Below are 27,970 nucleotides of genomic sequence, written 5' to 3'. Positions count from 1 at the left end.
TTCTGTCCTGGACCATTTGATGCTCTCCCAACTATTTAATTGGGTCTAAAGAGATGGGAATACCAGACCACCTTACCTACACCCTGAGGAGCCTGTATGCAGGACAAGAAGCAACAGTTAGAACTGGACATGAAACAATGGACTGGTTCAAAATTGGGAAAGGAATACGTCAAGGCTGTATGTTGTCACCCTGCTTATTTAAATTATATGCAGAGTACATAATGTGAAATGTCAGGCTGGATGAAGCTCAAGCTAGAATCAAGATTGCCAGGAGAAATATCAATAACCTCAGATATGTAGATGACACCACCCTAAAGGCAGAAAGTGAAGAGGAACTAAAGAGTTTCTTGATGAAGGTGAAAGAGGACAGTGAAAAAGCTGCCTTAGAACTCAACATTCAAAAAACTAAGATCATGGCATCTAGTCTTATCACTTCTTGGCAAATAGATGGGGAAACAATGGAAACAGTGACAGACTTTATTTTCTTGGGCTCCAAAATCATTGTGAATGTTGACTGCAGCCATGAAAGATGTGCTCATTGGAAGAAAAGTTATGACAAACCTATACAGTTTTAATACTAAAAAGCAGAGACATCACTTTGCAGACAAAGGCCCATATAGTGAAACAAAGGTTTTTTTCAGTAGTCATGTATGGATATGAGAGCTGGACCTAAAGAAGGTTGAGCACTGAAGAATTGATGCTTTTGAATTGGGGTGCTGTATAGAAAATTCTTAAGAGCCCTGTGGACAGCAAGGAGATCAAACCAGTCAATTCGAAAGGAAATCACCCCTGAATAGTCATTGGAAGAACTGATGCTGAAGTTGAAGCTCCAATACTTTGACCACCTGATGTAAAAAGTCAACTCATTGGAGAAGACCCTGATGCTGGGAAAGATTGAGGGCAGAAGGAGAAGGGGCAACAGAGGATGAAATGGTTTGTTGGCATTACTGATTCAATGGACGTGAGTCTGAGCAAACTCAGGGAGACAGTGAAGGACTGGGGAGCCTGGAATGCTACAGTCTATGGAGTCACAAAGAGTTGGACACAACTGAGTGACTCAACAAAAACAGCATGTTTCCAACTTTGCAACTTTATCCTCCTGGTTCCTGTCTTCCTGAAGGCCTTCCTCCCTCTACCTATTGAATCACATTCATTATGAATTCTGGAAGCTCTTCCTTTTACATCAGGTTTGTGTGTTTCCGATTTATGCCCTTTACTTCTGCATAGACCCTGGGCCTGTCACTGCATATTCCTTGTACAGTTCCTTCTATAATAGCTGCTATGTACCTACTCACTAAATATCAGCTATATTGAATGGAGAATAATTTTAATGTGTGTTACAAGCTTCTGAGTTTCTCCAAAATCCCTGAAAACAGTTCTAAACTGTCTAGGAAATATTTTACAGGAAAGGAGTGAAGATGTTCATTAGAACATTTCCTTGCTTTATGTTCCTGATCCATAAGAGGAAAAATATGTCTTCTTGAATCTCAAATATCTGGACATTGGCCTCTCAGTAAATCATGGGCTCTGACACATTTTCCAGTGTAAGTTTACATTTGATTTTCATGTCACTTTGCCTAAAATGGTCACAGATTTTAGCTCTGATTTTTATCACTGCATATTTCCTTTGTTAGCTTAAGAAACCCTCAATACTGAGAACCTGGACACCTAACCTTACCTTAAGAGGTAGAGTAAATAGCAAAATATGAACCCCAAAAAGGTGGTATAGCAAAAAGTCTCCTAATGTTTACTGAAAGGATTAAATTTTTATAAATATTAGGTCACAAAGTAATGTCATTAGTTCATGGGGTGGAGGATGTTTCCACTTTACATGAAAACTAAGAATTTAATGCTAAAAATCTAGACAGTTGCCATGCTATTGGTTAGAACTCATAAAATGGGTGCTAATGTGGTCTTGTCTTCCTGTTTTTATTTTTTTTCCTGATCTAGGCACTCTAACATTAGCATGGTTCATTAGGAATAATGAATTTGGCATAGGAAAGAGTTGTTTGGCTAAAAATAATGATATAGATACATATATATATACACACATGTATATATGTATGTATGTATATATATATGCTAATTAGAAAACCAGGATATGAAAGGTTAGCAAGAGATTGCAAGAATTTTGAATTTATGAAGTAATGGAATCAGACTTCAGGTTAATATATCTTTGTCTTTTTTCTCCAATTTATAGTGGCTTAGTATATGCTATAGCCAGATACTGATGAAATCGTTTGTAACTTTAGGTAAAGGAATATGCTTGACAAAAGAAGTTTCATGAACCAAGTAGCCCTGTCATTTATACAAATGGAGGCAATGTTCTTCACTAGGATCAAAAACCAATTAGACAACTTGGATGGATCTCAAGGGAATGATGCTGAGTGAAAAAGGACATTTGGAAAAGGTTACAAGCTGCACGATTCCATTTAAACAACATTTTTGAAATAATTAAATTATAGATATGGAGATTAGTGGTTGCCAGGGGTTAGAGACTGGGAAGGAAGTGTGGGGAGAAGGTGGGTGTCGTTATGAAGGGGCAGCAAGCAGATGAATGGGGTGGTGGTTACATGAAGCTACACAGGTGATAAAACTGCACAGAACTACATGCACACACAATCACACACACCACACACACAGATACACAGACACCTGTGTCAAAATCTGAGTGTACTACAGTTATGCAAGATGGTATCACTGGGAGAAAAGATTGTGTGAAATGTACATGCCATCTCTTGTACATTTTTTTTGGCAAATTCCTGTGAACTTATGATTATTTCAAAGTTAAAAGTTCTTAAACATCAGAATTTCCTTGTCACTTTGGAGAAGGGACCTCTGCAGGTCAGGCGGTAAGCTAAGGGAGATGGCTGAGAGGGTGTGAACTGGCTGATGGAAGCTTCCATCAAGCTCCGACCATGGTGGGACTGTGTGCCTGGAATTGCTGAGTCTTCTGAGTGCTGTTTTTAGAAAATGCCAGAAATTGAAAATTCAAATAAATATCTCTTGACTTTTATTGACAATTAATTCAAACTGTTTGGAACACTCTATATAAGCCAGGCTAAAGACACTGGTTGGCTGGATTCAGTAGGGTTGGGTTCAGTCTTAATGATTCAGGAGCAAACTCAGCTTTAGGCCAGAGGTTAGGTTTGGCCTCCAGATGATTCACCCAGTCCTGCCCACCCCAAACTGCTCATCTCAATATGTAGCTCATGCTCCTCTGTGCTGACTTACAGAAGACTGAGAAGTGGGGGTCAGGCCACTGATGAAAATGGCATAAGCACCCCCCAGTCACTGATACCTGGGACTCTGGAGAATACGAGTTTGACTCTGGTTCTCCCTGCAGGCTCTGATCAAGACCTCTACCCCCACGTTCTCAGCACGGTGCCTAGAAATAGCAGGTGCTCAGTTTGCCTTTTTAGAGGAGCTCATTTGTTACTCCCAAGCTGTCTTAGTTTTTATTTTTAAAGCTAAATGAGATCTAAGAAAACTGAGAATAAGACCTAGAATCTGGTATCCTATGCTAGAGTTTTCTGGAAGTGAATACAATAACCTGATGAACACACAATACGAACAGCACTCATAACCTCTGTGTTGGCCTGGAGCCATGAATGTAAGCCTTTTGCTAATGACTGCAAAGAGCAGAGAGAGGTGCTGATAGGTTATTCCGGGTTTAGTGTTTGAAAGGCTTCATCATCTCTGCCCCTGCTAATGCGCAGAGTCTAGTCAACCCTTCTTCCCCAACTGCCAACCTGGACAGCTGACTCGGGAGAATCGGGAAGCACAAAGCCAGCTGCATACCCTCTACCGCAATCACATCTGTCAGTTGATAACCTCTCACCTCCTGTCTGAAGCATAATGTACTGATCAGACTCCCTCCATCTTCATTCTCTAGTAGGCAGAGCACACCCAATTCCTTTAGGAAGGAGGTGAATAGAAAAACTCCAGACTTTTTACATTGAAATTTTAATTAAAAAATTTTTCAATCTTAAAATTTCATCTCTGGCCCAATTACACATTCTCAAAGTTAAGTTATTAATGATTCACCTGTATAATTTCTGTCCTCTTTTCACCAAAAGCTAGCTATCACGAGTCCAGGGAATGCTTTCTAATCCTCCTTTAAAAAGGAGTATTTGTAAATAATTCGTGACTATAGGTCAATAAAAGAGTCTTTTCCGGAATTTCCTCATGGTCCAGGGTTTTGGACTCCGTGTTTTCACTGCTGAAGACCTGGGTTCAATCCCTGTCAGAGAACTAAGATTCCATAAGCTGCATAGTGCAACTGAAAAAAAAGTCTTTTCCTATTTATTATGTTTTTTACCAAGCTTTATAATATGCAGATTTTTAAAGGGTTGGTTCTCAGCCTCGAAAATTATGCTAATAAGGTAAGAACAATAATTCATAGTAGAGCCACTAATTTCTCTAAGGGGAAATATGCAGAGACCCTGGGCTCTACATTTGTTTTCAACTAATTATCATGTATTTACTTTTCCATTAGTCCAATAATTTTTCTTTCAATTCAGAATTAAGCAATAAGACACTGAATTATATAAAGGCCTGTTTAGCATAACAGACACACCCCATCATTCCCCAGTCCTCTGATTTACAGCTCTTAAAATGCTCAGCCAAGAGGCTGTCTATATGCCCTTTTTTATTTAGACTCCATCATGCAGTCACCTCAATAACTTATGCATTCTCAGAAAGGCTACCTAGCAATTAACTCCAGTCTTTTCTAACTCACCATCTTATTATGTAAAGTGGATCTGAACACAAACTTTATTAGCAACTTTCAATGCTAATTCCTTATCCTCCCCCGCCCCGCCACTCCCACCCTTTTGAGTAATGTCAGTTTATATGACCAAAATACTCTGGAAAATGGCAGTTAGAAAAAATCCACACTGGACTGGCAGCACATTTAGTAATTGGTCTTTGCACTATGGGGCACCACCATAAATAGAGACTGTCATATTTCAGCTAAAGCATGGGTTGCAATTCTTTATAGAAATAGAAATGAATTCTCTCTACCACACAACATTTAACTATGTTCAAGAGGAATGCGCAAGTAGGAAAGCTATTATTTTTATTCTAAGGGCTAAAAAACCCCCACAAACTCAAAACCCTTTGTTAAAAGTTAAAGGAATTCACAGTATCGCTTTTTAAAACCCTACAAAAAGGTGGGGAGATGTCTTGCAGATTTCTTTCACGTGTGTGAAGTACATCAGCCAAAGAGCCGAAATGTGGTTTACTGTACTTGCCCTAACGGTAAGGAGCCCAGGTGGGTTGATGGAGCTAAAAGACAAGCAGCACCTGAATGCGTCAAATGCACAGACAGGGAGGCACTCCATCGGTGCGGCTGACTTACCAACATCCGGATCCACCGCTTGAACTCTGGTCAACAGAGCCTTGGTGGCCGTGTTCTCATACACACAGGCGTTATAGTGGTCGGACGAAAACACCGGGGGGTTATCGTTCACGTCCTCCAGGATTAGACGGATGTCGGATTGGCAGAATCGGCCACCCCCGTCGGCGGCCCTGGCGATGAGGCTGTACACAGGGACCCTCTCCCGGTCCAACGGAGCCAAAGTTTTTAACTCGCCTGTGAAAATAAACGGCCTGGCTTTTCAAAAACTGTCTTTCTTCAAAGAGCAGAGAATCAATTACATACAGAATCCCAGTATAAGAAGGACTGCTGATTTTTGGCTCAAGAGCTTCATACTTTGAAAAATAGAGCAAGTTCAAATTTTTTAAGCATTAGGGAAAAATTTATGGGATTGTGGATGCAATAAGGAACCAATGGCATGACCTTCAAAGGAATTAATTCCACTGTAAAGCCTCTTGTATCAGGGATTCCTTCTTTTGACAGGATGGAGAAGCTCCACCTCTTTAAAGCTCTCAAGAACTGCTCAGTTCTCTGATGGTCAATCAGGTCAATGGTCTTTAGAACCAGAAGCGTTAGTCTCTCTGCTTCCAGACACTTAATCTTTTTTTTACCCCATCTTTTACAGGAAAACAAACAGTCCAAACAGGCTGGCTCCAGCAGAAAGAGGTTACAAAGGAGTCCTATTGTGCCAGGCAAACCCCACTTGCTGGGAGAGTGGGGGGCCGGCAGTTGTTGGGGGGTCCCAGTGGGGGATAACTGAGGAGCCTGGAGCAGACATGCAGGAAGGTGATTTTCATAACCATGGAGTGATTATTATTTTAATCACTGGAATAGCTATACCGGTCCTGGGTGTCAGTCCCTGTGGGGATTTCATTGTTACTTAAAGGCAATGAGCACAATGACAGACCTGAATAAATGCAATTTGGTGAAAAGTCAGACTCATGAAATATTATTATGTACTCAGTAAAATTAGCAGATATCACAGGGAGCAAGTTATCAATACTTACAAAGATGTTCCTCCTACAGCTTCCTGAAGGCAGGCAGTTCTCAAATACAGGCTGGATCATTTCCCCCTCCTCAAAAACATCCAGGGAGTTGTCAGTTGGGCATTTAGGACCCTCCAAGATCTGACCTAGAGTTATTTTTCCCACCACTTTTCTCATGAGTCATCCTGTGGCTCCTCTGAGCAGGGACAGTGCTGTACACGGCATTTCCTGGAGGCGCTGGCAGGGTCCCACTTTAGCTCCTAGAATCCTGGCTCAGTCCAAATGCCGATTCTTCTTTACAGTCTTCCTCTTCCCTCTCATCATAACATTAGCTGCTTTTTCCTCTGTGCTCAGATATAACTCTCTTGATAGTTCTCACAGGCACTCATGGCATTCTGTCTTTCACTACTATTATTACTTCTGTTATTATTATTACCGATTCACTGCTCTGTCTTCTCCACTGGGTTACAGTATTGCTCGGAGATGCTTTGAGGGGTTCATGTCAGAGTCTATCACAAACATTCCATAAAGTGTTTTTGGGTCTAGTAGTTTATAAATGCTAGCTGTTCAATAAAAAAGTGCCAGGCCTCTATATCCACGTAGCATATTTTTATGCAACTAAGCCCTTCCCAGTAAGATATAGCTGACATGGGAGTGGGTTATTGAGAAGCCAATAACTTCTGGAAACTCAGGAGTTAGTGATTATTCACTGCAACCAATACAACGCTGGAAATATGCAAATTGTTTAATCATTACACTTCAATTAAAAATTGTTGTTGGATGGGCCAATCCAGTACACAGCACTGTAACAATTTACCTCCATAGAAAATATCTTTTCCTTAAGCTTTGGCCTTCAATGAGGGCATCTGCCTTCAGTGTACATAACCTTTCACCTTATAAACTTTACCTTAACATGGAAGCAAATCTGAGGTCTTACAACTAAGCAGAAATGATGAATAAAAACCAGACAAGTGTGTTAATAAGCATAGGAACCCAAAAAGGGTTTCAACAAGGCGAAATTCTCCTTACTGTGCACTGCTGTCTGGTTTGCATGGAAACCTGCATTTATAATATAATTCTATGTATACACTTTATAGGGCAGCTGCTTTAACTCATGGATATGAGAAAGAGGAGAAGCAAACAGAGACATCTGATTCCCTGGTGCTACTACATGTACATAAAGTCAGAGCAAGTTTATAAGTCAGATGAGGTTTGTGTCTTCCAGACACAGTATGCCACTAGCATTTCTTGAGTCCAAGATAACAGAGTGTCACATTAAGGCTCTTATATACCAACTACCCCCTAGTGATAAGACCATGTGAGAAGTCAACTTCTCTTGTGGATTAACAGTGGCATTTCAGAGAATAAATTGTGCCTTACCACTTTCTGGATCTAGAAAAAATTCATTGTTTCCAGGTCCATAGAGTGAGTATCGTATATCTCCATTGGGTCCAATGTCAGCATCCTTGGCACCGACCTTCAGGATGATTTTGTTTGATGGAATGTCTTCGGGAAGTGACGCTGTATATGCAACCTGGGCAAAGGCAAAATCATTAGTATGTGTGGGGCGATTGCCATATTAGCCTTAAAGATGATTTCTTTAAAAAGGCACTCACATAATTTATCTTCAGTTATGTTTTTCCTTTACTGCAGAATCATCTTACACCATTAGATGAAACATAGAATATCTCTTGCCCTGCCCCTCCCATGCTCATTCATTCAACAAATGCTAATTGAGCAGCTACTATCGGCTAGGTACTATTGAGATGCTAGGAGTACAATGCAGAAGAAAACAGACAAAAATCCCTGCCCCTGTGGAACTGTGATGCACATCAGATAATGATCACATCAGATAGTGATCAAGCACCAGTGAGTCCTTGGGACCCTTCAACTTGAAAGAGCCACTACTAACATCTGGCATTAGTATGATTTGTAACAGTTTTCTAAGCTAAAGAACACCAATATTGTCTCGCAGTCCACACGTAAGGAAAAGGTAAATGCAGGGTGATTTAATTTTGGTAAGAAAGAATATAAAATCAATAACTGACACCTTGTACCGGCTCTCATGCTTTGAACTGTGGGGGAAATGACAGTTCATGGGAAGCCTGGAGACCCAGCTTCATTACCAACATTGCTGCCAGCCAGCTGTGTGAGCTTACACGACGAAAGTAATTCACACTTTTGAGTGGTCCAGTTTTCTTTTATGAAATTATTAGTTTAGATATGAAAAATCACCATATTCTTTATGATTCCTTAAAAAGCTTTTTATTTTAAGAGTCGTGATTCTATTTTTTGTTTGAATTTTTTAATGGGCAGAATTAGGTACTAATTGTGCTACCTATACTCTTTCCATGCTTGTAGTATTTCATCCTCTTATGTGCTTATATAAAATTGGACTGCACTAATTAAGGAGAAAAGAACAGAATGTAGCCAGGTCTTAAGGAGAAAAATGAAATGGGTTTTTACTTAATTTTAGAGAAGCAGAGTGAAAAGCAGCAATATATCCGACATGGCCACAGATCTCACCTGGTCACACACAGGGCTATTGTCATTCACATCACTGACAGTCACTTCTACTGTGGCCTGAGTGACGAAGAGCCCGTCGGTGGCAGTGATATTGAGGAAGTAAATGTCCTGTTCTTCTCTATCCAGATGCCTCTTCACATAGACCTTCCATTCGCTCTGCACTAGGCCCAGGGCAAACCTTCCTCGGGGGTTCCCTCCTGCAGTGAAAAGAGAGTTTCTGAAGATACAGCTTTGATCTCCACCTACAGTGAGAGGCCTGTGCGAGGTCAACCAGGTGCCTCACAAACTGCATCCTTTAGGAGTGTGGAAAAAAATTGACACTTCCTTTTGATTCTCCTGCAACAAAGCATGATATTTACATGCTTGGCTTGTGTGGAAAGTAAAACAGTAACTTGCCAAGGGAAGAAAATGCACTTAGAGAAGCCGGAGATGATCTCTTGTTTGGCTCCCCTTAAGGACAATCAAATTCAAACTGTGAACAATCAATCTTCTTCTCAGATGATACAACTGTCTTTCTCCTTCCTCTCAAGAGAGGATGTAATACACTATAGCTCTTGTTACCCAGACAATTTCATTAGCCGTTGATTATGCAATCAAGGAAAGGCAGCTCTATTAAGGAATGTTTTAATGAAGGCGTTATCATACCACGGCTCTTCTTCTAAGGACTAAAATCTGGGAGAGAAAAGTTTGTGTGACAGAGGAAGACCCATTTGGATTAAATAGCCACAATGAGGGGTTATTGAAGGAGCTGCTCAAAGATAAGCACTGCAGTTAGATCAAATTTATCGGAGGGAAGCTGGTGAAAATGGAAGAAAAGGAGAAGAGTTGGAGTGGAACCACTTTTGATGAGGCTGAAACAATGAAAGTGGTCCCAGAAATATTCCTCTCCCACATCACTGAATTACACGGAGACAAAAGCAGCTTGGAAGAAAGAAGAAGAAAACCACTGTGACCTTCTAAACCCGAAGAGGGAGATAACGTCACTTCAAACATGGAGGAAGACTGGACGAGACAACTGGCCTGAAGCCCAGACTCCAGTTAGATGTTCACTGTTTCTTTGGCTTGGGGACATTCAACACGTATTTGTCACCTGCTTTGGGCCATGCACGGAGCCAGGCAGTGGGGTTACAGGAGTGGACAAAAGTGACAAAAATCCCTGCTGTTGTGGTGGAGTTCACTTTCTGGTAGGAAAGATTGACAATAAACAAGTAAATAAGGAGCGCCCACTGCCTATTGGCTGCTACTGCATTGAAAAAGTGGAGCCATCTCACCTTCTTACAATGAATCTTTAAGAGTGTGAGCTAAGAGTCAGTTGTGCCTGACTCTTTGTGACCCTATGGACTGTAGCCCACCAGTCTCCTCTGTTCACGGGATTCCGCAGGCAAGAATACTGGGGTGGGTTGCCGTGCCCTCCGCCAGGGGATCTTCCTGACCCAGGGATCGAACCCGTGCCTCTTTGTGTCTCCTGCACTGGCAGGCGGAACCCCTTTATCACTAGCACAACCTGAGAAGCCCTGGCCTGGACGTGACTGTAACCAAGCAGGGTCCCATGAGGCCTTCCCAGAACAGACCCCACCCATGTCCTGTCCTCTACCTGCTTTTTTTTTAATTTATTTTTTTATTGAAGGATAATTGCTTTACAGAATTTTGTTGTTTTCTGTCAAATCTCAACATGAATCAGCCGTAGGTATACATATACCCCCTCCCTTTTGAACCTCCCTCCCTTCTCCCTCCCCACCCCACCGCTTTAGGTTGATACAGAGCCCCTCTTTGAGCTTCCTGAGCCATACAGCAAATTCCCATTAGCTATCTATTTTACATACGGTAATGTAAGTTTCCATGTTACTCTTTCCATCCATCTCACCCTCTCCCCATGTCCATAAGTCTATCCTCTACGTCTGTTTCTCCATTGCTCGCCTATAAATCTGCCTGGCTTTTCTCTGTAGGAGTACTTTGCTGCTAAGTTGCTTCAGTCGTGTCCGACTCTGCGCAACCCCATAGACGGCAGCCCACCAGGCTCCCCCGTCCCTGGAATTCTCCAGGCAAGAACACTGGAGTGGGTTGCCATTTCCTTCTCCAATGCAGGAAAGTGAAAAGTGAAAGTGAAGTTGCTCAGTCGTCTCCGACTCCTAGCAACCCAATGGACTGCAGTCTACCAGGCTCCTCCATCCATGGGATTTTCCAGGCAAGAGTACTGGAGTGGGGTGCCATTGCCTTCCCCAAGGAGTACTTTAGTCAAAGGATAAATTTAATCTGAGAAGTGAGAAAATGCAGAAAGGAAAACAAGCAAGAAAAAATGATACTGCATTAGCCATTAAGCAAAGTAAAGGACTTTAGTTCCTCCTTGGGGACTAGAGAGAACACTCTGAGCCCTGTGCTTTGAGTTGTTGGCAGATACTGAACCTCCCAGGTCAAAGAAGTTAACTATGCTACCCACAAGCAAGTAGACCCCAAACCAGTTGGAACCAGAAGGTTGATGATGCTGATGCGTCATCACCATCTCAACCAACTGGAAGAATGTCCACAAGCTGATAACACCCTGCACCTTGAACACTATAAGGCTCCTCACTGCCCACCCCCCAGGGTGTAACACACAGTCTTGGGGGCATTAGCCCACTATGGCCCCCTTTGCCTGGCAAAGCAATAAAGCTGTTTCTTTCTACTTTGCCCCAAACTGTCTTTGAGATTTAATCTGGCACTGGTGCACAGTTCAGTTCATTTCAGTCACTCAGTCATGTCCGACTCTTTGTGACTCCATGAACCACAGCACACCAGGCCTCCCTGTCCATCACCAACTCCCAGAGTTTACTCAAACTCATGTCCATTGAGTCGGTGATGCCATCCAACCATCTCATCCTCTGTCGTCCCCTTCTCCTCTTGCCCTCAGTCTTTCTCAGCATCAGGTCTTTTCAAATGAGTCAGCTCTTCGCATCAGGTGGCCAAAGTATTGGAGTTTCAACTTCAACATCAGTCCTTCCAATGAACACCCAGGACTTATCTCCTTTAGGATGGACTGGTTGGATCTTCTTGCAGTCCAAGGGACTCTCAAGAGTCTTCTCCAACACCACACTTCAAAAGCATCAATTCTTTGGCGCTCAGCTTTCTTTATAGTCCAACTCTCACATCCATACATAACTACTGGAAAAATCAGAGCCTTGACTAGATGGACCTTTGGTGGCAAAGTAATGTCCGCTTTTTAATATGCTGTCTAGGTTGGTCATAACTTTCCTTCCAAGGAGTAAGCGTCTTTTAATTTCATGGCTGCAATCATCATCTGCAGTGATTTTGGAGCCCAGAAAAATAAAGTCAGCCACTGTTTCCACTGTTTCCCCATCTATTTGCCGTGAGGTGATGGGACTGGATGCCATGATTTTAGTTTTATGAAAGTTGAGTTTTAAGCCAACTTTTTCACCTCCCCTGTAGCACTGGTGCACAGAGGCTGGATTTTGGTGATTCAACTATGGACTAAATGAACCATAGTGGACAGACAGTGCAGAGAAGCTGAGGCCTGCACATTCCTCCAAGGCAGTGATTCTCAACTGAGAGTGGCTAGTCCCATATCCCCGGGACATTTGTCAATGTCAAGAGACATTTCTCAATGCCTCATTAGGGGTGATGCTGATGGTAGGGCTACTGGAATCTACTGGATAGAAGCCAATGGTGCTGGTAATCATCCCACACTGCCACCTGCAGCAAGGAACAGCCACCCACAACAGAGACTTATCCTGCCCTCGATGTCACTCTGCTGAGGTTGAGAAAAATGCTCTGGTGAGGCACGGGGTTCTCCCTGGGATATCACTTTCCTCCACCACTGACTAGGATTCAATTAGGCTTCAGTCGAATATGATTTCAGCATGCCCAAATGTAACCTCTCTATTAAACGCTTTCAGTGCAGGCCCACATTGCTCTTTTGTGAAATAAAATGATTAATGGTCCTTTGTTCATCTGTGGCAGCCCAGCCAAGTTGTGTTACATCAAGAGCAAAAGTTAAATCTAATTAAAATCAGTTGGTGGTTGGCACAGCTAATGGTAACAGTAGCTTGAAGCTATTCTGTCCTCATTACTTTAGTAAAGTCGGTGGGATGGTCCCTTAAACCATCCACTGAGAATTCAGAGACAACGTATAAATAATTAAAGCTGAGTATTTAACTATTCTTCCAAATAGAAAAGTATTCCTCCGAATGCCTAAGAAGCTTTTTGTCTGAAACTGAATGCAAATAAATCAAAGTGATACTTTACTTACCTTTCTTTCCTCACCACAATCACTCATGTCTTTACTGCAGAAATATACATTTTAATGAAAAAAAAAAACAAAACACAATGGAAGGTATCAGAAAAAGCATAAATGCATTAAGACCTTTAAACAGAAAACAGCCTCAAGATAGCAGTTGCATAAAGAAGAGGAGTGTGGAGGGAGGTGTGAGGTCCCAGGCACAGGCACGGATGCTCTCCTGTGGGTCTTATTCTGCGGTGATTAATTAACTTTCTCACTAAAGGACTTAAGCAGTTTCTGCATCCTAAGGGCATTCTAATTAATTCATTTTTCACTTTGAATAATGTTGTTTTTCTAAAGGGAAGCCACCTGACTACAAGTATAGATGGATTCTTTGAAATCTTTTGGCACTTGGCTTATGTTCTGCCTTTAAATGGCACAACATCAAAATATTAGCTTTAGAACCCCCAAACAGAAAGACTGCTCCCACACCACCAACCTCTCCTCTTAGAAGTTGAAGGCCATCACCCCTGGAAAGCTACCCCTGATCAGTGATAACCCATCTTCACTCTGACACAAGATCCTCAGAGCAATGGTGACATTTGTGTGTGTGTGTGTGTGTGTGTGTGTGTGTGTGTGCATTCTGTGTGACCTCACTTGTCTATCTTGGCTTTCCTGTTGAACTGCTAGTTACTATTTGGAAAGACAGAAAAGGGATCCAAGAAAATTGCCATGTCAGGAGACATACCCTTTGACTTGGGAGTTATAATTTAAGATTTTTCAGGAAAAGGTACAACCACGCCCTCTGATTTGTGTGTGTGTGTGTGTGTGTGTGTGTGTGTGTGTGTGTGTGTGTGTGTGTGCATGCATCTGAGTTTTTATTACCAGGAAAAACTCGTAAATAAACCTATTTATTTTCTTACCATTACAAAAAGTAGGAAAAAGGAATATACTTGAAAATAAATTCCTCTATCAAAGCACAAATGCATTAAGACCGTTAAACAGAAAACATTAAGAAAACAGCTCCATAAAGAAAAAGAAGAGTAGTGTGGAAGGGAAGTGTTGGGGTTTTTTTTCCATTAAAATGTATATTTCTGCAGTAAAGACATGAGTGATAATGGTAAGGAAAGAAAGGTGAGTAAAGCATTACTTTGATTTATGTATATTCATTTCAGACAAAAAGCTTCTTAGGCATTCTGTTATTTTTATTTCTTCAACTGGGATATTTGGCTGGACTCTTTTTAAATTTTATTTCTTTATTTTGGCTACTCTGTGTGGCATGTGGGATCTTAGTTCCCTGACTGGGGACCGAACCTATGTCCCTTACAGTGGAAGCAAGGAGTCTTAGCCAGTGGACGCCAGCAAAGTTGGACTTTTTTTCAAATGATAAAAACTGACTGAGTATCAGTCTGGGTCATCTGTCACAAGCAAACCAATGAACTGCAAAAATAAGGCTGAGTTAGTAACAGCTAAAGAACTGAGTCGTCTCTGCCCCACAGAGGTAAGATAACTCCTCAAACCCTCATCTCATCTCTCTCTCCCCTACTCTTACCCCTTTGCCGTGCATGTGTGCATGCTAAGTCGCTTCAGTTGTGTCTGACTCTCTGGGACCCCCTGGACTGTATTCAGCCAGGCTCCTCTGTCCATGGGCCTCTCCAGGCAAGAACACTGGAGTGGGTTGCCACGCCTTCCTCCAGTGGATCTTCCCACCCCAGGGATCGAATCCGTGTCTTCTGTGGCTCCTGCACTGCAGGTGGATTCTCTACTGCTGAGCCACTGGGGAAGCCCACCCCCTGTCATCTTCCATCTTTCTTTAGGAAGCAAAGCACAGAGTGAACACCGAGGGTGGCAGCCTTACCTGTAATATGATAGCTCACTTGGCGATTGATGTCAGAAGTGTCTCTGTCCCACGTGCTGAGGACAGCTACCACCTCGCCCGGAGGGTCGCTCTCCTTCACATTCCCTCGGTACACCTCGTGGGCAAAGACTGGAGCGTTGTCATTTATATCTGTCACCCTGACAGACACCAATGCCGTGGAAGAAAGAGAGAAGGCTTCCCCAAGGTCGGAGGCCACCACGGAGAAGGTGAACATGGGGTCTGTCTCATGATCCAGGTCCTTCAGGGTACTGATCCAGCCTGTGTTGCTGTCAATGCTGAAAGCTTCCATCACCTTCTCAGGCTGGGAATCTGAGTGGAGGGAGTAGGTGACCTGCCCGTTGGCTCCCCAGTCCATATCGATGGCTCTCACCTGTGTTAGTTTCGTGCCCACAGGCATCCCTTCCATGATGATCGTCTCATAGTTTGCAGTTTCAAAGACTGGCTTGTTGTCATTCAGATCCAGTACCTTGACGTCTACATCCACCGTGAACACAACATCTACTTTGTCCAGGGGTATAGTGGCTGCTACTTTGAAGTGAAAAGCTGGGTTGACCTCATGATCAAGACGCTTGTCCAGCTTGATCGTGCCTGTTTCCTGTTCTATGATGAAGACATTGCCTTTGTTATTTTCCAGCCGCTCCCCATTAACTGTGCTGAATTTGACCTTCTGAGTGGGCAAAATCCTCAGGGTATCCACTGTGCTCCCAATGGCTGTATCTTCTGACACAGTGAATGAATACTGAGATTGGGTAAAGGAGGGCACGAACGTTTCAGGGGGTAAGACGTGGATGTAGACAGGAATGAGGGAGTGCTTCACTGGGATGCCCCCATCCACTGCTTTGACAAAGAAGGATAGCACTGTGTTCTTCAGCTGGTTAAAATGGCCCTTGGTGACCATCCAACCATTGTCAGGATCGATTTCCAGGAGGTCAGCCACTGAGACCGAGGCCTCGCTATAGAGGGAGTAAGTAATCCTTGCATTTGCTCCATCATCTGGGTCCATGGCCTGGACCTGCGTGACCAGGTGGCCCCGTCCAACATCTGCCCTGACGCTGGCTCTGTATTCCACTGTCAGGAACTGGGGGGCATTGTCATTTTCATCCCCCACAATCACTCTCACCGTACAGAATGTTGTTCTTCCTCCGCCGTCGAGGGCTCTCAAAAAAATACTGATGTCTCCTTCCAGAGGGTTTTCCCTGTCAAGCCTTTCTGTTGTGATGACCTGTCCATTGCCATCTATGAGGAATCGATCCTTAGCAAAGTCATTGATGATGGCATAGTTGATCTGCCCATACATCCCTGGATCCCCATCCGTGGCCCTAATGTGAATTACCTTTGTCCCAGCAGCTGCGTTCTCTCTCACCTCAGCTACGTAGGTGCTCTGTGAAAAGGCAGGGCTGTACAGGTTGGCCCCAAGGACCCTGATATGCACCTGGGCAGTGCTCGTGAACAGCCCATCAGAGACCGACACATTGAGACTGTACAGAGGCTCCATCCGCTGCTTGCGGTGGTTGGATAGTGTAATGATGCCACTCTTGCTGTCCATCAGAAAGCTCGTCCGGTCATTCCCAGATAAAATGCTGTATTCCAACCGGTCAAAGTCAGAGCTGTCTGCATCGGAGGCTTGCACACATGTTACAAAATGGCCCCGGGGGGCTAATTCACTCACGTAGGACTCATAAATGAGCTGATTAAAGACTGGAGGGTTGTCATTTACATCCGAGATGTAGATATGAACCAGGACCTCGCTGCTCCGTGATGGGAAGCCATTATCTGTGGCTCTGACTTTCAAAGTGCAGTGTTGTACTGACTCATGGTCCAGCATCCGCGCGGTTAGGATTAAGCCACTTGTACTGTCTATGTGAAAATAATCCGTGCTGTTGTAAGTATCCTGGACAATCTGATAATGGACCATTTTATTGTTTCCTGAGTCTGCATCAGTAGACACAACTTGTAAAACAGGTGTCCCGATGAGGGACGCTTCTGATAATGTTGTATTGTATGTGGGTTGACCAAAAATAGGGGGGTTGTCATTCACATCATTAACAAGCAGGTCAATGGTAACTTCAGCCCTGGCCCCAGTAAGGGCATCACTGGCTCTTACTGTCAACTTGTAAACTGATGTCATTTCATAATCCAAAGGGCTAATGACTTTCAGGACCCCAGTGTCAAAGTCAATGTTAAATTGTTTATACAGATCCCCATCAATAATGATATATATGATGCCTTGGCCTTCTGGACTGGTGGCGTTGATGCTTAGAATGGGGGTGTCCATGCCAATATCTTCATCTACAGATGCTGTGTAAAAGGGCTTATCAAACACAGGCATTGCTTTGTTGACAATAGTGATGGGAAGTTCCACGGATGTAGACAAAGAGGGTTTTCCACCATCCCTAGCTAGGATGGTGACTCCATACTCAATGTTGGACAAGTCTGAGTTGAATGCTTCTTTTAAAATAACATTCCCTGAATTAGGGTTAATTTCAAAGTGGCCATAGTCATCCTGTAGGACGTAGGTCACTTCTCCATTTGCACCTTTGTCTTTGTCAATGGCCGTCACTCGGTAAATCAGAGTGCCAGGCTCAGCATCAACCTGTACAGCAGCGTAGTAAGGGAGACCCACAAAGACTGGCGAGTTGTCGTTTATGTCTTCGATGCTAACCCTGACCACCACCCTCGCCACCCGCAGATGGTCAAGCTCTCGGCTAGCTTCCACCACTAGCTCATATAACTCTTGCTCCTCACGGTCAAAGGGGACTCCGGTGGTCTGAATGACCCCTGAGGTAGATTTTATCTTGAACTTGTTTCCTGGGTTTAAGATGCTATATTTTAAGGGCTCATTAAGGCGATTTCCAACTGCATTGACAATGGCAACTTTAGTTATGTTAGTGTTGTTCTCTGAGATGGAGGTGGAGTAAAAGTTTTGAGTAAAGTGGAGGCCACTGTCCATGGCTTCTTTAACCAAGATGGTGACCATAGATGTACTATAGAACTTTCCATCAGACACCCTCACTATCAGCATGTAGTGATCTTTGGAGAGGTTGTTGTTTTTAACGGTGAGCACTCCACTATTTGAGTCAATTAAAAAATGATCTAAGCTGCCTTCCATTAGGCTGTACATCAGTTCAGGGGGTACCTCGGAGTCAGGATCCGTGGCACTAACTTTCAGAACCTCCACTCCGACATAGGTCGGTAGAAGTAAGACAGTCTCAAACACAGCCTGAGTGAACACAGGTGGGTTGTCATTCACATCCGTCACCTCTATATTGACTTCAACAGGACTCTCCGCGGTCAGCTGGGGGCTACCACTGTCTCTCACGTGCACATGAAAATGGAAGTGGGCGATGGTCTCATGGTCCAGGTTGGCGATTGTTCTGATCGCCCCTGTGCTGGAGTCCACTGTGAAGAACTTCTTGGCTGTGGACTCCACGATCTGATACACAAGCAGAGCATTCCGGTTGCTGTCGGCATCAGTAGCTCGAATCACTAGTGGGCTGTTATCCAAGCTCCTGACAATGCTATTGATGGGGGCTGCCTCGCTGAGGCTGCCAGAATATTGAGAAAAGAGAAAAACGGGTGCATTATCGTTTTCATCAACAATCTGAATATTGACTGTAACATTGGAAGCCATTCCTGCCATGTTGGTGGCCTGGACAATGAGCTGATAAGAGGAAGTCTGCTCGTAATCCAGTGTCTTCCGAGTGGTGATGACTCCAGAATAGGGGTTTATGGTGAAGACCCCATCAACATCTCCACCTTTCACTTCATAGATGAGAGTGGATTGACTGATGGCAGAGATTAGAATGACAGATGTTCCAATATCAACATTTTCATTCACTTCTGCTTGGTAGTCTTTGTGAATGAACCTGGGGTTAGAATTATCAGACATGGTGACAGAAATGCGTACAATCGCGGTGGCAGACATCGGTGGGGAACCCTGATCCGTGACTTTGACTGACAGGACAAACTGACCCATTGTTGTCATGTCTGGCTCTTTGGAAACCGTGATGATGCCTAGGACCGGTTCAATCTTAAACGTGTTCCCAGTGTTCCCTGCAATAGAGAAATCAAAAAGAAAATGAGTTCAAGTGGGTCATTTTCTGAAGATTAACTCTTCATCTTGAGGCTACTTTACACAGCATGGCAAATTGAAGCAATTATTTGTTTTCACTCCACCTTATCCTGAAATAAAATGAGAGACTTCCCTAAAAGGATATTCAAAAGACTTTGAAATGAATTTTCCAGTACATTGTGAATTTCAGATTAGTATCTTCTTACTCCAGGTGAACAAGAAAAACAACACAGCACTTATGTGCTTTCAAACTGGGAAATAAGAGGGTTTGTAGGAAAGACTTTTCTGGTAAGAATGCTTAGGACTTTATTATTGCCAGATTGGGCGGGCACATGCCAGTGACACTGATAGAAAGGTATTTATCCCCAAACCAGTGCCACAATTCCATGTTCTATGTTGCAAGAAAGAAGGTCATAGGAAGCACTTCAAAACAGTATCACATAATCATTTAGTTTAAGATTATCTCAAAGGTAAGTTTTGCTGCATGGAATTGGTATTGTTTCATATCATCAGGATCAACTTCATTCCAAACACTACTTGGGTGAGGGGGAAGGGGTTTGCTATTCAGGCATGGAGAATTCTTCTCAAGCCATCATTTGCTTTGTAAGCTGTGAGAATTTTTTCTGAATCCCCTATACTAAAAAACACATACATACACACACACATGCACACATGGATGTAACAGTGGACATAAAAAATGACAAGGCAGCTGTTTCAATCTGTAGCCATTCTATTTGCTAAATTTTTGAGAGGCTTCTGGTGAAGTACAGAACTGTTCATCAGAAGCAGCATTGAAACCAAGAACTTGGGGCATAAACTTTAGGAGACTGAGAGACTATACCCAGCTCTGCACCCTGACACTGCGGAAGCTGAGAGCCCTGCCTCTGAAACAGGTGGGGGTGTGGAATCTGGGACTATGGAGGGTGAGGAAAAGAGTAGGAGAGAGTGGGGAACACAAAACATGAAGAGTGCAAAGAACGCGGCTCACAGGTCACAAACAGTGGGAAGTAGCATCCTTCACCATATGGGGCTTTCCCTTACTTCTCAAACAACACACATACTTCTGGGTCTCCATTCTTTTACATCACAAGGTAAAAATCTCAGTTATTCAAATATATCTGAGTTTTTCTTACTTTTTGAAATTCTATAGTATGGCAACATACAGAGAGTTTAAATGTCATTATCATTACGATAGGCTCCAGGATTGAGGGGGCAGTTAAGTACAGTGCTTATTGAAATATGGAGCTTCCCTGGTGGCTCAGTGGTAAGGAATATACCAGCCAATGTAGGAGACATGGGTTCGATCCCTGATTCAGGAAGATCCCCTGGAGTAGGAAATGGCAACCCACTCCAGTGTTCTTGCCTGGGAAATCCCATGAACAGAGGAACCCAGTGGGCTAAAGTCTATGGGGTCACAAAAGAGTCAAAATATACAATATATACAACTATTTACATACTTCTTACTACGTACTTGTTATAATTAAACTTTTCCATGTCTGAAAACTAAAATGTCATGTTCCTGTGAAGTCTATTTGTATGTTTGTTTATTTCTCGAGAAGGAACAAATCTAACAGAGGTAAAGAATTTGATTCTGACCCCAAATGTGGACATGCCACCTGAACATGACCATTTCATGATGACAACAAGAAGGCCAATGAGCTCAGAAACAAGCTTGCAAATTTTCAATAAATGGTACTGTGGAATCGAGTGTGCTCCAATATTTGATTCACAGACCCTCACAAGACAGCAGGAATCATTTCACTCCAGCATCTCAGGGGAGGAAAATATAGAGATACCTGACATGCAGGCCTGAATGCTACATCCTCATCACGGGCCCCACGTGGAGTTTTTAGGTGAGACCTTTCTTCCTCCAGGCTCAGGACATAACAGCAAGATACACATGCCAGGGATGAGAGAGGCCCAGCCTTTGACCCTGAGCAGCGCTGCCCCACTCTGCGGTCCATGGCTGCTGACCTCCCTGCTATCCTGCCTCAGGATGCTGTCCAGCGGCCGCCTTGTCTCTCTTTCATGCACTGTCCTTCTTACGTGGAATCCACTCCCTGCTTACTCTCTTCTGCTCTACTTGAATCTTTGGAAGCTAATCTCTGCTTGTTTTCTTGGAATCTATGCCAATGCAGGAGATGTGGGTTCTATCCCTGGACCGGGGAGATCCCCTAGACAAGGAAATGGCAACCCACACCATTATTCTTTCTAGGAAAGCCCATGGTCAGAGGAACCTGGTGGGTGACATCCATGGGGTTGCAAAGAGTCAGACAGGATTTAACGACTCAGCAATAACAACGGCATGGTTTCTCATAGACTTTCGGCAACTGGGCAAAAGCTGTGCTGACGTTACTGACCATTATGAATCTGGGATACAGCACAGTGCCTGGCACAAAAAAAGGAGCTCAATAAATATTTGTTGAATGATTGACAGAGGTAGACCCAAAAAAGTTTAACTCTCCGTCTGTATCTATCTTGGGGTCTAATACGCTCCCACCCATTGTAACTTAGCTCTTTCCTAGTCCTGGTGTCTTCTGTACTGCCCTCTCTGCAAGCTACCTGTGAACCACTGCTGGCATCAAATGTCAGACCTGAAGTTCTGCACTTCATTCTACCTCAGTCTTTTGGGTAAAAATAAAAAGCTTCAGGGACTTCCTTGGAGATCCTGTGGCTGGGAGTCCGAGCTCCCAAGGCAGGGGCCCAGGTTTGATCCCTGGCTGGGGAACTAGATCCCATGTGCCACAACAAAAGATCCCTCAGGACACAACCAAGACTCGGTGCAGCCAAATCAATAAATAAATTAAAAAAAAAAAAAAGCTTCAGTAGTTACTTCAGGCCAGGCAGGAGATAGGAAATGTATTGCTGTTGTTGAATCACTCAGTGTGTCCAACCCTTTGTGACCCCATGGACTGTGGCCCACCAGGCTCCTCTGTCCATGGCATCTTCCAGGCAAGAATACTGGAGTGGGCTGCCATTTCCTTCTCCAGGGGATCTTCCTGACCCAGGCATGGAACCCGAGTCTCTGTGTCTCTTGCATTGGTAGGCAGATTCTTTATCAATGAGCCACCAGGGAAGCCTTAAATATGGACCACCAGAACATGTGAGATCTTGCTTATTGAGGTTTGTGAGAGCATTTAAATGAGTTGAGTCAGGCATGACTTACCGACTAAACAACAATACTTTACACCTAACTCTTGTTATTTGCTTCAAAGTCCTGAACTAGCTGAGATCTGCCTGTCTCTTACCATGATCTGCAAAGAAACTGGGCTTAACCAGAGCCAGTCCAGGTCAAGCATAGGTCTGTCTGTCCTATAATTTTCATTAGCTGTTTACACATCTAATCAAAGGTTATTTTTGGAGAAACCAAGCATGCCTTGGGTTTTCTGGAAATTCAAGTTTCTGTATAAAAGAAATTTTAAGGAAAAAAAACTTTTCTCTCTAGCTTTAATTGAAGAAATGACTGAAGTCTTTCTGCATGATTAGCACTCGGCTACAGTCTTTGGAAGCTGAAAGGTAAACGACACAGAACTTTCAGCTGGATGGTAAATTACCCTTAAATTACTTTTTGAGAACCCCCAAATTGGTTTCGAAATTGTCTGGTTATCTGAGAGGAGAAGTAGTAGCCCTAATGACAAATATAAAAAACAAGTAGGCACACAAACAAACGCTTAGAAGATGTTAAGAAAAGTAGAAATAAAACCATATACCTAAATGATTACAATGACATAAAAGAAGGTATACACATAGATAAATGAGGAGAAAAGAAAAAACACATATGATTAGAGGAGAACTATAGAATGAATATAAAGAGTTATTGAATTGCTACGTTTCCTGTGGCAGTATTTAAACATTTATTTTTTAAAGTTTCCCAATATTATTTGGGAAACTAAAGGAACAAGGATTGAATAACAAAATAATTAAAATGGCCTGTGATAAACAAGAAATGCAAAAATAGCGTTTAAAAAAAAGTATTGTCAGGTTGCCCTTCCCAGGCAGTGCTAGTGGTAAAGAACCCCCTACCAATGCAGGAGACAGAGGAGACATGGGCCTGATCCCTAGGTCAGGAAGGTCTCCTGGAAGAGGACACGGCTCCCCACTCCAGTATTCTTGTCTGGAGAATCCCATGGACAGAGGAGACTGGCGGGCTACAGTCCACAGGGGCACAAAGAGTTGGACACGACTGAAGCGACTGCACACATCTACACACACACGCACTGTCAGGCTTTAGGCTGAAAGGAAACTCTATGGAAAATTGGAAAAGAAATGGACAAATTCTCTTGGGGCACCTGGCTGTTATGAACCCACGTCTTGTTTTTTTTTTTTTGGTATAAGTGTCTAATGCAGGAAATAGTGTTATATTGTCATTCAATAGAGGGGCTATTTTTAAAGAAGGTTGTTGGCTTTTTTTCCTAAAAATTTTTAGGCCAAAGTTGTCATTCTGGCATTGATATTTTAATTCAATCACTCTCAAAAATGCTCCTTATTTAAATCAAGAGAAAGAAGCCTTTTCAGCACTAGCATGAAAAGAGACAGCATTTGGCATTATGCACGACAGACATAATGTTGCAGAACATTTTGGAAATATGTGGCCTGAATGTTCAAAGAAGAGAGAACAGGGAAAGGGAAAATCGAGCAGGGAGAGGATCTTGGTAATTTTTAGGCTTACGGTCCTCTCCTTACTTGGACATTCATCTCTTCTGTCTTAAGTGTTTTCTAAGTGTCCATCTGCAGACCATCAGTAAACTATGGTCTTGCCTTCTAGATATTAAAATTGAATTTTTAAAATACTCTCAAGTTTTAACAACACAAGAGCCTGTATTTATTTATCTGTCAGGTTAAGCAGGCTGTTCAGTGCCTACCCACTACTATGCTACTCATATCACCTCCAATGAAGGGAGTTTGTGCTAACTAGGGTGTGAGGGGTATAGGCATTTTTGAAGCCCACAGCCCACAGCCCACCTACTGACAAGTAAACAATGATCTTTAAGATTCAATTCACAGAACTGTCTGGCAGCCCTCCTATTATGGGAGGCTTTGGTTACTTCAGTCTGAGGCCACGGGCTTGTTGACCCATCAGAAAAAGCCACAGAGTTTATTACGCAGTCTTCTCTCTTCTCCATTCCAGAAAAATCTGAGATTGAACACAATAAAAGGAAACTCTTTCTTTGCTGTCAATGATGGAAAACATATTACTGAAATGCCAAGAGCTTAATATACCATCATTGAGCAAATAGGGCAGTTGCTTGGCCAAAAAATCCATTTGGAGACATGCCAGTGGTAACTATGAGAATTTTACATGGTGATAAATACTACTGAGGGTCCAGTGCCATGCATGATGCTGCTGTCTGCACCAGCTCTCACCTGCTTCTATGGTATACATGAGTTCTGCATTTTCCCCTTTGTCTTTGTCCAGAGCCGTCACCTGCAGTACAGCTGATCCCAGAGCAGCCGATTCAAACACAGACGCTTCATAGAGTGGGTTGGTAAAATAAGGGCTGTGATCGTTAGCATCTTCCACATTCACAATGACTCGGGCCAAGTTTCTTCGATAAGGAAACTCCTGATCTCTGACCTTGAGGCAAAATACAAGAAGCAATAGGACTAAAATCTTTAAGTTGCAAAGAATTCACATGGCTGTGCCTACAGTGAAATCAAAATGAAATCATGCACGGAAAGTGCTTGACCCATTCTCAGGCTGAGTAGGTTCTCAGTAACTAACAGTGCATCTAGCCAGGGGGACACTGATGGTGAACACGGTGAGGGCTGGGGCCACACTGTATTGCTCAGCATTATGCCTGGCCTCTGGCCTGTGTCCAGTTCGTGCTTATGGAACTGAAGCCTGAATATCACAAACACAGCACTTTCCTCTGGTTTCCCTCACCCAGCCCTCTGTAATTTGCCTGAACAGTTGCTAAGGGAATAGTGGATGGAGGCTCTTCTAAAGGGGAAACTGAAATGCAGAAGTAATGAATGCAATGTAGTCACTATCATTCATTCATTCATTCAACAAACATTTATTATCATCTATTATCTATTAAGCCCCAGGATGGCCCCAAGTGTTTTAGCACTGATTAGATACAGTTCCCGCCCTCAGTAGTTGACTAGGGAATGCAAACAAGTAAGTAGTCAGATAAAAGGCAAAGAGATAAATGCCAAAATATGAGTAAGCAGTAAGAAGAATGTAGCCTAGCTTACAAAACCAAGTAGAAGTGGTAAAATCCTGGGAGAGATGGTATGTAGGGTATATTTCAGGCAAGACGAACCAACATAAGTAAAGGTCCAGAGCTAAGAGAGAACCCTAACCACTGGGAAGATGAACCAAATCTTAATTTCTAAAATGTGACACCCCCACACTGTGAAATACCAAAGAACCTTGCCTGACTGCTTTCAAGTTCTCCCTGGTTTGCATATGGCAGGCACTTAGTTCAGTTCAGTTCACTTTAGTTGCTCAGTCACGTCTGACTCTTTGCAACCCCATGGACTCCAGCACGCCAGGCTTCCCTGTCCATCATCAACTCCTGGAGCTTAGTCAAACTCATGTCCATCACGTCAGTGATGCCATCCAACCATCTCATCCTCTGTTGTCCCTTTCTCCTCCTGTGTTCAGTCTTTCCCAGCAACAGGGTCTTTTGCAACAAGTTAGCTCTTCGCATCAGGTGGCCAAAGTATTGGAGTTTCAGCTTCAACATCAGTCCTTCCAATGAATATTCAGGACTGATTTCCTTTAGGATTGACTGGTTGGATCTCCTTGCAGTCCAAGAGACTCTCAAGAGTCTCCTCTAACACCACAGTTCAAAGGTATCAATTCTTCAGCACTCAGCTTTCTTTATAGTCCAACTCTCACATCCATACATGAATACTGGAAAAACAATAGCTTTGACTAGACTGACTTTTGATGTCAAAGTAATGTCTCTGCTTTTTAATATGCTGTCTAGGTTGGTCAGAGCTTTTCTTCCAAGGAGCAAGCGTCTTTTAATTTCATGGCTGCAGTCACCATCTGCAGTGATTCTGGAGCCCAAAAAAATAAAGTCTCTCACTGTTTCCACTATTTCCCCATCTATTTCCCATGAAGTGATGGGACCAGATGCCATGATCTTCATTTTCTGAATGTTGAGATTTAAGCCAACTTTTCCACTTTCATCAAGAGGCACTTTGGTTCTTCTTCGCTTTCTGCCACAAGGGTGATGTCATCTGCATATCTGAGGTTATGATATTTCTCCCAGCAATCTTGATTCCAGCTTGTGCTTCTTCCAGCTGAGCATTTCACATGACTTACTCTGCATATAAGTTTAATAAGCAGGGTGACAATACACAGCCTTGATGTACTCCTTTCCCTATTTGGAACCAGTCTGTTGTTCCATGTCCAGTTCTTACTGTTGCTTCCTGACATGCATACAGATTTCTCAGGAGGCAGGTCTGGTATTCTCCTCTCTTTAAGAATTTTCCACAGTTTGTTGTGATCCACACAGTCAAAGGCTTTGGTGTAGTCAATAAAGCAGAAGTAGATGTTTTTCTGGAACTCTCTTCCTTTTTTGATGATCCAGTGGATGTTGGCAATTTGACCTCTGGTTCCTCTACTTTTTCTAAATCCAGCTTGAACATCTGGAAGTTCATAGTTCACATATTGTTGAAGCCTGGCTTGGAGAATTTTGAGTATTACTTTGCTAGTGTGTGAGATGAGTGCAATTGTGCAGTAGTTTGAACACTCTTTGGCATTGCCTTTCTTTGGGATTGGAATGAAAACTGACCGTTTCCAGTCCTGTGGCAGAAGCTTGCAACTAATCAATTCTATAACACATGATTTTGCTATAATTGTATGTAGCATTAATCCAATGTGTGCTTTTTTTCTTGTCCAGGTGTAGATCCCCTAACTTCAGAGAGATTTGAAGAAATTAGAAAATCTACCAAGAAAAGCCCTACCCCTTACCCTACCTTTAGATATAAGGGGAAGGGGTTTTCAGAAACAGTACCTGAAAGAAGTTGAACAAAATGACTAAAAGGGCTTAGCTTGGAGAAAGGCAGCATAAAGGAGTTGTTTGCTCTAAACACTCAAGTTACATAAATGATAAATGATACAGGGAGAGCACACTGAACTCTGAGTTATTTAAGGAAAGAATTAACAGACATGGCTTGAAGAATGGTGCTGGGAGGGGATTTCTGTTCCTGAAGAGATACATGTAAACATTAGCCAGTGAGCATGCTAAGTTCCCTGTCTATAGCCCAGCCTGCCCCACCTAAGGACCAAGCTGGACTCTGTGTTTTGGGATTACTGAAATCTAGGTCTTTTCCAATCAAATGTCCAAGGGTGCAAGGACTTTGTCTCTTTTATATCCTCATTATCTAGAACAGAACGTAATACACAGTGGGTGCTGGAGAAATATCTGTTCAATGAATGCATGAATGAGCAGCCAGAGGAATGCATCTGATGAACCTGAGTCCCTCCTCTGTTCCCCGCACTCTCATCTGGTAACCACAGCCAATACCATGGCACTCAGCTTTCCTCTTGCCCAGAGAGGTTTCCAGACTTGGAAAGAAAGAGCAGCACTTACTGGAACATTACTTCAGCCGCTTGGGAATTGATAGCATCTTAGTGCATCTTAGAGTCAAATCAGTACAAAGATTAAGTCTCTGCCCTCCTACCTAGTCTTAAGGAACTCGGGGGTCTCTGATAGGCAGTATCTGTGAAACTGCCCAGAGAACTCTTGGGTAGTTAAAGGGACAGGTTTTAGGTCATAAACAAGGGTGTTTTCTTACTAATCTTTACTTCTCATTTATGCAAACTCATCAAACTTTGTTTTAAAATAAAAGCGACTTCTACATAATTTGGAGACCCTATGACCCCAAATTTAGACTTATTTCTACAGGCTTTGGTGAGTTCTGAGATCTCTTTTGTGAGCCAGTAGTTATCGCG

General features: G+C 42.9%; 1 protein-coding gene across 1 annotated transcript in view; it reads right to left on the bottom strand.

The window, feature by feature from the left end:
* The window catches only part of FAT3 (FAT atypical cadherin 3), a 787,529-nt gene that overhangs the window by 96,758 nt on the left and 662,801 nt on the right, over positions 1-27,970 (bottom strand). Inside the window, exons 11-15 of the mRNA XM_081531110.1 lie at positions 24,421-24,631; positions 14,964-19,037; positions 8,893-9,089; positions 7,747-7,900; positions 5,363-5,596 (exon numbers count right to left, since the gene is read on the bottom strand). Of these exons, the coding sequence (XP_081387236.1) occupies positions 5,363-5,596; positions 7,747-7,900; positions 8,893-9,089; positions 14,964-19,037; positions 24,421-24,631 (4,870 nt within the window). The remainder of the gene's footprint in view (positions 1-5,362; positions 5,597-7,746; positions 7,901-8,892; positions 9,090-14,963; positions 19,038-24,420; positions 24,632-27,970) is intronic.

This window comes from Giraffa tippelskirchi, chromosome 10 (genome assembly GCF_054371585.1).
Source record: "Giraffa tippelskirchi isolate mGirTip1 chromosome 10, T2T-mGirTip1v1.2.pri, whole genome shotgun sequence".
Lineage (NCBI taxonomy): Eukaryota > Metazoa > Chordata > Mammalia > Artiodactyla > Giraffidae > Giraffa > Giraffa tippelskirchi.
The sequence above is the reverse complement of the archived record's forward strand: the minus strand, read 5'-3'. Positions and strand labels throughout refer to the sequence as shown.